This window comes from Telmatherina bonti (genome assembly GCF_933228915.1).
Source record: "Telmatherina bonti genome assembly, chromosome: 3".
In the NCBI taxonomy this organism is placed as follows: Eukaryota; Metazoa; Chordata; class Actinopteri; order Atheriniformes; family Telmatherinidae; genus Telmatherina; species Telmatherina bonti.
The window spans coordinates 22523809-22537930 of NC_136621.1; the positions used below are offsets into that span (position 1 = coordinate 22523809).

Sequence of the window (14122 nt, forward strand, 5' to 3'; positions counted from 1 at the left end):
ACACCATTTCACAGTTCTCAACTTTTGCAAAGATGCTACATCAGAGATCTGCACAATTCTTTTTACTTTTTACTTTTTTTCTTTTTGTATCTGTAAACAATTAGCAGAAGTTCAGCTGATTAAAGAAAATGATCAAGATAAAAACAGGAAGGGCAGATGCCTGCAAACTTGAAGGCTGAAAAAAAAAAAAAAAAGACGTAGCAAAGGGAGGGGAGGGAGGGAGGTGTGCAACAATTTCCTGTAGCTGCACGCTCATCTGAAGTCCTCTATCTTCCTCTTTGAGTCTGTTTCTGTCAGAGTGAGCGCGGACAAAGTTGAGCGGAACAGGATGCAGGCTATCAAATGTGTGGTCGTGGGAGATGGGTACGCCATTATTTTACTTCACCTTACTTGTCATTAATTATCTATCTTTAGTAACTGAATCAGACGGAGTTGATCAGTGATAAAAATGTTTGGCTTCAAAGCCAGAATCAAGTTCTGTTAGGCATAAATGTAAGAGATTGAATAGGACTTTACGTGGTGATGTGGGTGTGTGTGGTATGGTGTTCTTCAAAAATCATTGTAGGTTCTAGTACTTTAAACTTGTTGGAAAACTCGCAGTGCTTTAGTCTAGCAGGCAAATCTTTTGGTTTGCGATTGACAGCTCTGATTTGCAGTCAGGGCACTGAGGGAGTTGTGCAGGTTACAACATGATGGAAAAAATGCTGCGAAGAAGCAACATCAGAGTGCAACTCCCCCCATTTTTTTTTAAACATTTTGATTCATGAAATGCCAAAAACAGCAGTTTCTGAAACTCAGAGAAGAGAAATTTGACAAGAGCAACAGAAAAGTTGTCTTTGTTGAACAGTGGCTTCCTTATTATCTGAAGTAAGCCATTTATAAACCTGGTGAATTTATTTGATCTAAATACTGTACTTGCCGTCTTATGAGAGGTTTGGATTATATTTTGTCTACATCAGAAAAAAAAGGAGAAGTTAAAGTAAAAGTTACATGAATTTATGTTGTGTTTTCAACTGTGTTTCAGTGTGACAGTTAAACTATTAGAGATACCACATGGATGCAGGAACTGCATTTGTGTGTTGAATTTCCTGTTGTGGGTCTCTGAGTTAGATGTCTCAAAAGAAGAAGAAATGTGTGTCAAGCCTGTGTGTGTGTGTGTGTGTGTGTGTGTGTGTGTGTGTGTGTGTATTCATGTGTTTTATTTGCTTGCTTTATTCTTCACTCTGAGTCATTGAGTCATGTACATCTTGAGCAAAATGTTTTTATTTTCCTTTTGCTGCCACCGTAACAAAGATATAATAATTGTATTTTTATCTAAGTTTACACCAACAGAATAGAGCACTTTTTGGGTGCACAGTCAAATTCATAAAATGTGTCAGTGTATATGCTGACCTATTTATTTTCTGGGTTTCATGGCTGTAAATTCAGTAGCATACCCTTTTTTTTCTTTCTACATATAGCCTCACGCAGCAACATCTACATGATTGCCTCATCAAGCAGCAGTTCCTTATAATAAATGTCTGGCACTCAGTCAAATAGAGATGGATTTTGTGCCTGTGTGGTGGAAAACTTTTAAAATAAAGTAAGAAGCGGCTGCACTGTTTGTGTGATAGACGAACACATGTTTATTGGTCTCTGAGTGACTCAGCTGTGTAGGAAAAAAAAGTAAAAAAAAAAGCAAAAGAAAGCTACAATGCTTTACAGCCGACAGAGAAGAGGAAGCTGCTCTCAGGTTGTGAGGAAGTTTGACGACTATGTTCGACAGGAGCTCTTTCTTAATTTACAGTTTAATGGCACAAATCTATTAAAAAGGTAAACAAGTGTCAAGAACTAAACATTACCCACACGGCAATATCTTGTGTTGAAACCATACATTTTGCAGTCAACAGATACAGTGTGATGATCTCAGTTCTGAAGAAGTAGCTAACAACAGTATTCACGATGTAAAGACAAGCAAAATAAATTTAGTTTAAAAAATTTGTGACAAATTCTAGTAGCAGCGATCACATGAGTAACATTTAGGGAACCAGGTAGCTTTAGAATCTCGTTTATGTGCAGCCTAATAAAGTTTTGTTTGCATTGTGTAGAAATATTTGCAATGAACAAATGTTAATATTGGATCCAATTTTATGAGCATGTTGATTTATTAGCAACCAAGATATTGAGATTTATTTCACATGCTGTTAACTGCAAGAATGTTTTTATCTGCAAACTTTTTCTGATTGAAAATGAACAAGTAATTGGTGATACAGCAGAGATGACAAGCAAACTGATGAGACAGTGAGTTAACACTAAGTAGCTTTCCATGGACAAATATCTACCCAGTAAAAATCCATCTAATAAGAGATTCAAGTGCAGATTTTCACATCGAGGTTCATCCAATTTGCTGATATGTTTACTCGATGCATTTTCATTCTGATTTGACACTTGATTGGATCAAAAGTGCTCTATTTAAACACTACTGTTTAATCCATCTGCAAGGCTTAGTGATGAAGCAATTAATGCTGTTTTGAGGACTCCAAACAAGCTAGTTTATCATAAGTTATTGTGTCTTTGTGTACTCATTTTAGCCATTGTAGAAAATATACTCAATAAACCCAAAGGTCCAGCTGTGTATGATCAACAGGGTTATAATTCTGAAACAGTTTCAATCTGTATTCATCCCTGACCGTCTCTTTGAACCGTTCTGCTACAACGTCAGAAAAAGCTACGGCTGTCTGACACTAGCTTGTTAGCTAATTACTAGTTACTAGTAAACTGCTAAGCTTCCAATTATTATTCAGCAAGAAACTATGACTCAAAATTTTCTATCTGAGCCATAAAACTTTTACTTTATGCAGCTCTTTCATGTATTTGGTCATCGTCACAAAGTTAGACACCCTTTTTGCTTCATTGGGTTTAACAATTGGTTAAGTGGAGTGTAGTTTATGGTCACCGGACTGAACCAGTGGAGGAGTTAAAGGGGTGTCCCGCTCATAAGGAGAAACAATGACAAAAAGTATCATTTTGTTGGGGTTTTTTTAAAGATACTATCAAATCAGTTGACTGGCTAACAGTTAACTAATGCAACTGTTAGTTACTACAAGTTAATTGTTAATTAACTTGTAGTTAACAACTGGAAAGCGGAAGCAGGGCAAACAAGAAAACACTGACATGTAGACTTAGAAAATGAAAGAGTAATGCTAGGAATTAAAGGAACAGAAGAAGGTATGAAGGACTGATGGTAACAACAAACAGAAAAAATGTGGTCGGGGAAAGGAGTTTTTCTTGATCGCTTTGTTTGACTGGTTCCTCTTTTGATCTTTTCCTGATGCCTCTGAAACAGATCAGTTCCTTTTTGACTCAGTTACTAAACACACACATTTGCATTTCACTTACTGTTGAAAGCCTTTGCTGACACACTGTGATCCTTTATTCAAAATGTTTTATTTCAATGAAACCATTGTTTAGCAAAATTCTTTTCATCATACCACCAGCAGTATTTCTCTAGCAGATGTTGGCCAAATCTGTAAACGATACTTACATACAGATAAAAGATACATACTTGATGCTGAAGTTAAAACTGGTCCTCATAAAGATAGGCATCACTCACTAGTTTCTAATCTGGGTCACTAACAATACTTTCAAATCCTCCTCTTCCTTGTTTGGCCTTAATGCTCATTTTTGTGACGGTCATATCTGTTGAGTGCTTCTTCTGAATACTGGAATTTTTTAAAATTTACTTTTATATTATTTTTTATAAGAAAAAACATGTTTGGTTTGTTTCTTTTACAATTATGTGGTATTTATCAAATGTCCATCACTGTCTAAAATTTGGGGAAAAAAATGCATGAGTAAACTAAATATAAAGATGCTTTATGAAAATAATAAGCGTGGATTTTACTGACGTGTTTTAGTCGTTGCATTGACAGATGCAAAATATTGACAGATGCTCAAGGTGAAAACAGTTTTGTTACTTTTTAAGATGGGAGTCTGACCTCAAAAGGCATCTTTACATGAATATTTGGGGATCTTAGAGGTACGCCCATTTATAGAAGGCTTTATGTGCAAAAGCACTATGAAATGTTTGTTTGATTAAAGTAAAGAAGATGAAGAGACTCCTATTGACTCCGGAAAAACCAGGTCACGAGATTTAGTGATGTGTTATTGCTGAACCATACATTTCTAGAACTAAATAAAAACGGGGGCAAGTCAGTACATGTTGCATTATTTCTCAGATGTACCTGTGAAATGCTGCCTCTGTGGATGTCTAGGCAAGCGGTTCACTGACATTGTGTCTCGGTTAAATATACGACAAGTTATCCTTTCTGTTTGATTTCAAAGCAGAAATTCATGTAATTCATGTAATTAATGTATAATTGGTGTACAAGAAATTTTTTGTGTTGAGTATACAGTAGAATGTGTATTTTGTACCACACACCAGGGTGAGCATAATGCTAGATATGCGGCATAAATTTGACCACATAGCAATGTGGGTGGATGTTAAACAGCCCAGAAACAGTCACTTCAGTACTATAGCTGATGTCTGTTAGTGCACAAGTTGCGTAATTTCCACTCAGGACAAAATAGAAGTATACAACTTTCTATCTGCTTCATGTCTAGATGTAGCTGCTGGATGTCGAGTTGTACTCTTGTGATTATGGCAGCTGGTCTGTTTTACTTTCTACATTTCATTTCTTTTGTCTCTTAACTCCTCTTTATGTTAAATGTTTCCTTTGTCAGGTTTGACATTAATATGTGAGTTAACTGCAGAATAAGAATACAAATAAAAATGTAACAAGCTTTATCTACAAGATGGTTTGGAGGAAAACTGACTGGCACAATTTTGCACACACACCACCATTCTGCTGGACAGGACAGAGTTACAAACTAAGAAGAAGAACAAACATACTGATATTTACTAAAACTAGTAACTGAGGTACAACTGTAGACTACTTACTGTTAAATAATAAGCAGTATGAAACTTCCCACTGACTTGTTCCCTCATGCATCTCTATGTATCTTTGCTTGTGTGTTTCAGAGCTGTGGGTAAAACATGTCTTCTCATCAGCTACACAACCAATGCCTTCCCCGGGGAGTACATTCCTACTGTGTGAGTATAAAGCACACAACTCAAACACACACATACACACACACACACACACACCCTGATTCTATATCTCTCTGAGTAAAAGAACAAATAAAAAGATTCAATTCAAATAGTACTTATTTAAGGGTGGGTTAAATTTAGTTTCAGATGCAAATGAACAAATACGTGTCTTAAATGTTCAATATATTTTTCACAATAACAACAGACACATTCTGGAGAAGATGTCAGACTGTGTTAATACGGGCAGGTTCAGACTGGCAGCATCACACTGGTGATGAAAACACAGCGCTCTTAAAATCAGGCCTCTTCAAAGCAAAACTACTGGAGAAGATGAGATATAATCACAAATATTTCCTGACAGAGTGGAATGTAACTTCGTACATTTGCAGTTTTGTATTATTTAAATACCGTATACCTCCTGTCGGTTTTAGTTTGGTTGAATAAGTATGATGCTTTTATTTTAGAGAATAAGACAGAGAGAAAGACAGAGAGATGTGTACACACTCAAAAATAGAGGTACCAGCTTGTACCTAAAAAGGTACAAATGCTTGTCGCTGGGGATGTACTCTTTTCTGTACCCTTGAGTTCTGGTCTATTTTTGTACCTCATCAAGTTCAACCTCACCTTATCAAGTTATGTTTTTTTATGTTTTTCACAGCATTTCACATTTCACAGCAATATTATCTTGTCTTTAATCTAGAAATAATCTTCAAAAACTCAAAATACTGACCAGCCATACACTTAGTTTGCAGCATCTGACCTTCATTGTCTGGTGTAGTAAATGACTGTTACTACTGTCATCACTCAACTCTGCTCCAGTTTGTAACATTACAGCCGCCATAGTTTTTTTTTTTTTTTCTCCACCTTTGTGGGTCTAAATCGGTATTAACAATACATTTCTTTAAAGGTGACTTTTAATTTTTTTTTTTTTTAAATTAAAATCATAGCACTGCTGCTAACACTAGTTTTTGTCATGACAAACATTTTTCAATGCTGCAGGTACCCTTATGGTTAAAATGGTGCAAATTTGTACCTTAGGTCACTTTGAACCCTTTTTCATACTCTGAAGGTGTGTTTCTGGTCTCTTAAAGACCAGTATTGTACTTTTGAGAGAACTTTTTTTTTTTAAATGTACCTAGGTACATTGAGGTACAGAAATGTCCTTGTACCTCAATTTTTGAGAGTGCACGATTACAGTGAAATGTTCTTTCTTAAGATTTAATTCTTAAGATTTAATAACTAAAAAAAAAAAAAAAAAAAAAAAAAAACTGTGTAAACCTAATAAAAGCAATAGCACAACAGAGAGCCAGTGTCCCTCCGAAATAAAGATGGGTATAACTATCAACCACAGATTTCCAAAAAAGAATTAATGTAACCAAAGCAGGGTTGCAAGTGGTGAACAAACAATGTAATAATTAAAATAAAACAGCAACTTTCTGCTGTGGCCACAGAGAGGCAGTGTTGCCTAAATCTTAGCATCTTATATGTGGTTGCTTGTGTTTTAGGCAAAAAGACAAAATAAACAAACCAAAAACTAAAAGAAAGTGCCAAAGTCTCTTTGAGAGTTGAGCAATATGCTAGATAGTCAGTTTAAGTTTTTTCTTTTTTTTCATACATTTTGCAAAATGCTAAAATAATATCAGAACCATTGTACATGTCATGACAATACTCATTCAGTATTTACTAATAGTTTCATTTTTACATTTGCTACATATTTTTTGCCTTTTTTTGATAAAGTTAGGATGTTGTGTAAAACATATAAAAGCAAAATGCAATGATTTGCAAATTCCCTTCAACCTATGTTCAATTGAATAAACAAAAAAGAAAAAATATGCAATGTTCAAACTGAAAACTTCATTGTATTTTTAGAAAATTCACTCATTTTGATTTGATGCCTTCAGCATGTTCGAACAAGTTGGGACGCGATCGTGTTTACTGCTGTGTTACTTCACCTTTCATTTTATCAGCCCTCAATAAAGGTTTGGAAACTGAGGACACTGACTGTCGAAGCTTTGTTGGATGGAATTCTTTCCCTTCGTTGCTTGATATATAACTTCAGTTGTTCATCAGATCAGAATCTTTGTTTTCATACTTTGCACTTCATAATGCGCCACATATTTTCAGTGGGAAACAGGTCTGGATTTCAGGCAGACCAGGCTAGTACCCATGCTCCTTTACTAAAAAGCCACTCTGTTGTAACACTTGTAGAATGTGGCTTGGCATTGTCTTGCTGAAATGAGCAAAGATGTCTCTGAAAAAGACATTGAATGGATGCCAACATGCGTTGCCCCAAAATCTGTATTCCACATCTATCAGACCTTCTGATTAATGTGGGTTATCCATAATAATCAATAATAACAAGGATCCATTACATTTTTTTGGCAAAATAAAAGCGATATTTCTATGTTTCGACAAACAATAATTGCGATTTGCAGGTGTTTCCATTGAACAGTGTTTAACGCATAAGCCTCAAGTCTCGTAAAATCTTGAGAAAGGAATGAGAGTTCCGACTTATGCAAGGTAGCTACGTAGCGTCATTTTGGGGTTTTCTATTTGCTGCGGAGAGTTTGCTACAGCTTTTCGAAATTTTTCTCCCTAATTTTCTTTTCAAAAATTCTTAAATTGGTTGTTGTTTGTTCCACACCGCGCCATCTTTACCGGAAATGAACTACTCATGACCCCCCCACATCTCGTCCGGGAAATGTAAATTAGAAAAAAGTGTTTCCATTACACTTTTGCAAAATCTTTCTATATCAAAGCGTCTGAAAAACTATCAGGGCTAAAAACTTTTTAGCAATATTTGAGACTTTTTTTGTTTGAAATGTAGGCGTTTTTATTCGTGTTTTTCTATTTCGATATTTAATTTTTGCACAATTCTAGGTGTTACGGAAACGTGCCAAAAGATGATGGCTTCAAAACTTTTTGATGATAATAATCCAGATATTCCATTTCCTCTTTGGTCCACATTACATAATTTTCAAACACGATTTGAAATATGGACTCATCAGAGCACAGCACACTTTTCCACTTTGCATCAGTCCATCTAATATGAGTCCAGGCCCAAAAGAAGCCAGCAGAGCACCTGGGTGTTGTTAATATATGGCATATGCTTTGCATGGGAGTTTTAACTTGTTCTTGTAGATATAGAAATGAACTGGGATCTCTGACAAGGGTTTTCTTAAGTTTTATGTGATAATATCATTTACAATTATGTCTGTGTTTGATATTTGATCCCTCAGGTGACACTGCATTAGAGGGATTCAATGTTGGTTTTTGGCCTAACAGAGATTTCTCCAAATTGTCTGAATCGTTTGATGATATTATGGACTGTAGATAATGAAATCCTTGAATTCCTTGCTATTGTACACTAAACACTGCTCTTATACTGTTGGACTATTTGCCTATTTGGTTGTTCACACAGTGGTGAACCTTGCCCAGCCTTACTGAGCCTTTTAGAAAATATCCTTTTATATCCAATTTTGACACACACCTGTTTCCATTTAGCCTGTTTAAACCAGCTAAAACAGGTTTAAATGTGTGGTTTTTTTTTAGCATTCCTGTATTAACTGAGTAACAATTCAGAATTGGACGTTGGTATGATGTCATGTGTCCAGCACTTATAAATAAATGACTTTTTATATTTATGGACTGACTCACTGGCTCTGATCGCTGACTTTCTGTGCTCCCAACAGATTTGACAACTACTCAGCTAATGTGATGGTGGACAGCAAGCCAGTAAACCTGGGCCTCTGGGATACAGCAGGACAGGAAGATTACGATAGGCTCCGCCCACTATCCTACCCACAGACGGTAAACAATTACTCTCACACTCTCACACACACATAGTCATTTAATTCTGTCCCCAGCTATGAAACCAAGGGAGTTTAAATTGCAGCTACCAATCTATAACAAACTGTCCACCGACAGCCACATACTTATTAACTCAGAATACAGGAGCAGAGCTGAGAAGAAGCTGTTTCTGAGGAAGGTACAAGCAGGAAAAGTCTTTAGAAAAGTCCTCAAAAAACTGTTTACCCTAAAAGTTTTTAAAGGAAAGGGATAGAAATATATTAATGATTAAGCACATTAATAATTACTAATATACTAATAAAATAATCATATTTCTGGATCAGTACCTCGTAAATCATGCAACTTATGCATAAATAAAGACTCCTAAATACATCTTTTGTCTTTTTACAAACTTATTGAACATCATTGAATGATAATATTGAAACTGATTCTAAAATACAGTGAAATTACCATTCAGCTAAACTTTAGTTTTAAGATTCACTTGTTACCTTGGACATGGCCAATGAAGCAAGTTCAGCCTCTCTTGCCATGAAATGCTGTTTGAACATCTCATTGTCACTCTGCAGAAGTTCAAACTCCTAGCTGCAGCCAGAGCAGAGGATATTCAGTTGCCCCGTCGATCCCTCCATGGCTTACAGTTAGATAGACTGAACCATGATTAAAGGCAATTTTTTCTAGACATGAATACAGCTTCATTTCTGCTTAAATGAATGTCTGTGACTCTTATAGGATTCAGTCATTCAGTAAAATTCATTTAAATGAAAAAATCTAGCCTTTCAGAGCAAATATTATTATACAATTAAACAAGATTGCTTAAGATTAATTAATAACAAAGCCTGTATTTAATTAGATTACTTTTTCAATCAAGTTGCAACCCTAAGAAAAATGTTTACTGTGAGCCACTTTAACTTGTCGCATTGCCTCTTCTCTCATTTTCTGACCTTTTAGGATGTTTTCCTGATCTGTTTCTCCCTGGTGAGCCCAGCATCATATGAGAACGTCAGAGCCAAGGTGATTATTTTGCATCTTTCACAGTCCATTTATAGTCACACACACACACTATATATATATATATATATATATATATATATATATATATATATATATATATATATATATATATATATATATATGAATATATACATATATATACACAAGATTATATATACACAAGATTGTGTGTGTGTGTGTGTGTGTGTGTGTGTGTGTGTGTGTGTGTGTGTGTGTGTGTGTGTGTGTGTGTGTGTGTGTGTGTTCCTCAGTTAGGAGTAGCTTTCAACAGTACAATTCAACCAAGGAAATTATTTATTATAATAGCTTCCAACTGATTTGTTTTCATACAATTCATGTTTCTATTTTTGCCTTTGTAATAAGGACAAGCTTATAAATCACAATGTTTACAATAGGCCATCACAGTACAGTGCAAAATCATGTTAGTAAAATACAGATTAACCAGCCTGATGATATCCACTGTTTTTCTGGGATAAATTGGGTGCAGGAGTAAAAGTGTAGAGGTTTAAAAAACGAGATACAGAGAGGACACAGAAATACACAGCACACTCTGATGAACTTTTTACAGTGGTTAGTTCATAACCCTCTTATTTATTTTAATGTGGTTTGTTAGTGGATAGTGTTGTAATGTTGAATATAGCATTAAATGTAGTAATTTTTTTTGTGTTTTGGAGCAATCACACGAAGCCTGGACAACAACAATGTGAAATCAGCAGAAGCAAGTCTAATGTTAAGTCTCAAATCATTTGAGGCTAATTAAAGTTAACTTACTGATGTAAAAATTTGCAGTTTACATTTAAGGTCTTAATCAAGTCTAACAATTGAAGACATCCATTCATTCATGTAGCTGAGATATTGAGGTATTACCAAGTCAGCATGTCTTGTGTCTGCTCCTCCTTGTTGTATATACTTGAGGAATCTCACCTGGCAGCTTGAGAGATACTAAAGAAATTACTTAGCTGTTTTAAACCATTAGACATATATGATACATCCAGTTTCTGAGACATTTGGCTATTTTACCACATCACTTTGTGGTAAAAACTTTGCTCAAAATCATGTTGAACACAATCGAGTTCTTGTCTTTTGTCACTGATTGGAGACCAGAAAGCAGAAGGTTACACTGTAGGAATTATGACATATCACATGGTAATAAATGTTCCCTGAAATTTGTGTTAGTTTTTTAAAACTATATTTTGTTCAAGGGACAGCTTAATACTTTATATTTAAAAAGGGGTTTTTAAAAAACAATTTTTCACGGGTTAGGTTTAAAAAGGTTCAAATAGGCGTGTGACCCTTTAGCAGTACACAGATAAACCTAAAAGACAAATAATTTCTTCCAAGTCCCCAAATCTTCATCACCTTGGGTGAAGGTCAGGTCAAATTTCAAGTATGTTGTTGGAGAAACAGAGGAAAGTGTTAAATCAATACAAGGGTATCCAAAATTTGGTCAGCACAAGTCTTGCATCAAGTGTTACCTTGTTCAAGGTTTTTTAAAGACTAAACAACATCAATTCATCTTATGGCAGGTTTGTGAGTCAGGTCTGTTGTATGAATATGTTCTGGCTCTAGGTTTACACCTCCCCTATAACATATGGTAAGTCTACAAAAATGAAAAAAGAAATTTGTAGAAAAAGTTTAGGAATTACTTGCATAATAAGATGAAAATATTCTACCTGTTCTTTGAAAAACAATTAAATTGTTTCAGTTTCTGTGACAAAAATAAAAGACAAATCAAAGGAAATTTAGACAAAAAAATATTCCAGAATTTTATTAATGGTTTTAATTTAAAATATCCCAAGTGAGAACGATTCCTGTCATTCTCTCCATCTCCAGTGGTACCCAGAGGTCCGCCACCACTGCCCTTCCACACCAATCATCCTGGTGGGCACCAAGCTGGATCTGAGGGATGAGAAAGACACGATTGAGAAGTTGAAGGAAAAGAAGCTGGCACCGATCACCTACCCACAGGGCCTAGCTCTGGCTAAGGAGATAGGTGAGTGCACAAATGTTGTTCCATCAAGTTTTCAAAATTCCCAATTTGAAATAATGATGAGAAACTACGGCCCCGCCTACATCTGCCATTAAAATGCACTTTCCTTAGGTGTGTAACCATCTGGGGGCTCTGTGTGGGCACACATCTGCTGACTAAAACATGCAAACTGAGACTTTTTAACTCATCATGAAAAGCTGGAAACACAACTGCCACACTCAGTGGAAACTAACCACCCTGCTTGTAATGCATAACATGCTGTCTGCGTTCCCACTTACTTCCAGAGCTCCACATGCCGTTTCACATCCAAATTTTAAAATATCTTGTGTCTTAGTAACTATATTTATGGTTTTATTTTTACGTGTGTGTATCATTCATGTGTGTAGATGCAGTAAAGTACCTGGAATGCTCAGCCTTGACTCAGCGTGGCCTGAAGACTGTGTTTGATGAGGCCATCCGGGCTGTCCTCTGTCCCCAGCCTGCCAAGGTCAAGAAGAAGCCCTGCTCACTACTGTAAATGGTAAGACTGCAGCAACCAGGGGAAGGAGGAGAAGAGACTAAAGACAAAAGAGAAACTTATTGAGATGTAGGGCACCAATGATGGAAATTACGAAGGGTGAAGTGTGATTTTCGGTTTCTAAATCTTCTCTGCTTTTTGCAGATTCCCATCATGTTTCACAAAAGACAATGAGAAAGAAAATGACTCACAGCTCAATATGCTATGAGACTAGACACAAAAAGGGAATTAGATCTGATTATACTCCAGGAATAAAGGCTTGTTCTTGCAGTGTGATTTCACAAATGTCACCTTTGATTGGAGAAATAGAATTTCTTCTCGCTGCACGACTAATTATTTTCAGGGCTTTGGGACAGCTTCCCATTTTGCCAGGAGCACAGGCCTGTAATGAAACAAGTAACCTGACAGAATCCTTTGAGTTCAATTTTACAGGAGGTATAGACAAAAAGAAAAACAATTGTCCAATAAAATTATATAACTAGCTTCCTGTCTTATAATTCCCATAATAATTGCACCCATTTTTGTATCCCATTTGTTCTCGTTTGACAAGATGCTGATAAAGTTGGGGAATTAAACAGAGAAATGGTTCCTTTCGAACCTTTTCTCCACATCTGAAAGAAAAATATGAATTTGTTCATGATGCTGAAGTACAAGGTTTATTTTTGTTTGGTTTTTATGTTTGTTTGTTTTGTTTTATTTCCTTTATGCATCACAATATTAACTTTTGATTTATGTGGTCTTCATTTTAAAACCTTGCAGGATCAGAGGAGGAGAGCAGAAGACATTCAGACTGACCCTGGGTTAAAAGAAGATTTGAATGTTCTGTTATGTCTCTGATGGGTACAACTAGGTGCCGCTTTGTTTGGCAAAAATATCTTTGACTGTTATGACAATAAGTAAATATATAAGTAAATATCTGTGCACTGGGCAATCTGGAAGATGCTGGATTTTGTCTAATAATTCAATTAACTGCCCCAGTTTGAACCCTTTGAGCCAAAGAGCAGCTTATCAAATAAATGCTTTTAGGATCAACAGTAAATACAAGCCTTTTACTCACAGTATATTAAGTCATTGCAAATGCAGCCGTTCAGTAAAATATGTTGTAGCAGCTGTTTAGCAATGACAATTATTTTGAATGAAATGTGTTAAGAACAGTTTTATTTGTTGTGGTATGGAAATAAATGAGTGAAAGAGTTAAAAAAAAAAATCATATATCTTTGCATCTCACATGAGAATCTAATGTGTTTGTTCAGTCGTTGTATCGCTACACTTCCCCTGCAAGCATGCAGCTCCAGATATGCATCATTACTTAGATGATGGCAGCAGAAATGAATGAGGAGTGTGGATGCTCTTTATGAAGTAACACTGATTGATCTGTTTCTCTCTCCACCACCTGTTACAGTCCTCATCTTTCTCATTTTGGTGTCTTGAGTAGAGATAGGCGTCTCCTCAACAGGCGGGTTACAATATACCTTATCTGTTTTTTGCCACTATGCATGTCTGTGGAAGAATAAAATATCTTAAAGCCAGAATAAAGTTGACATTCAAATTCAAATGGTCTTATTTGATTTTGAGCATGAATAATTGACCCTGCCTGGTCATGATTATGGTCTTCAATAAGAAATCAATGGAGAAGATGTAAGAAGATTTACTGATGTTAGGAACTGAATTAGAAAAAGCCATCTTGGTGGAGCAGTGGCATGAA

At 35.8% G+C, this 14122-nt stretch overlaps 1 protein-coding gene across 1 annotated transcript; it reads left to right on the forward strand.

Moving 5' to 3' along the window:
* The first annotated feature begins 288 nt into the window (after positions 1-288).
* Positions 289-13897, forward strand: rac2 (Rac family small GTPase 2). Its single transcript, XM_079264600.1, has 7 exons — positions 289-363; positions 5021-5092; positions 8782-8899; positions 9848-9910; positions 11744-11903; positions 12287-12420; positions 13177-13897. The coding sequence occupies exons 1-6, from the start codon at positions 329-331 to the stop codon at positions 12415-12417; spliced, it is 579 nt and encodes a 192-aa protein (XP_079120726.1). The 5' UTR covers positions 289-328; the 3' UTR covers positions 12418-12420; positions 13177-13897.
* Positions 13898-14122: the final 225 nt, after the last annotated feature.

Excerpts from the sequence above, each read along its gene's own strand:
- rac2 (XM_079264600.1), top strand. The coding sequence starts at position 329 with ATGCAGGCTATCAAATGTGTGGTCGTGGGAGATGG. Across the intron at positions 8,900-9,847 it reads CACTATCCTACCCACAGACG|GATGTTTTCCTGATCTGTTT; the intron begins GTAAACAATTAC and ends CTGACCTTTTAG. Across the intron at positions 9,911-11,743 it reads ATGAGAACGTCAGAGCCAAG|TGGTACCCAGAGGTCCGCCA; the intron begins GTGATTATTTTG and ends CTCCATCTCCAG.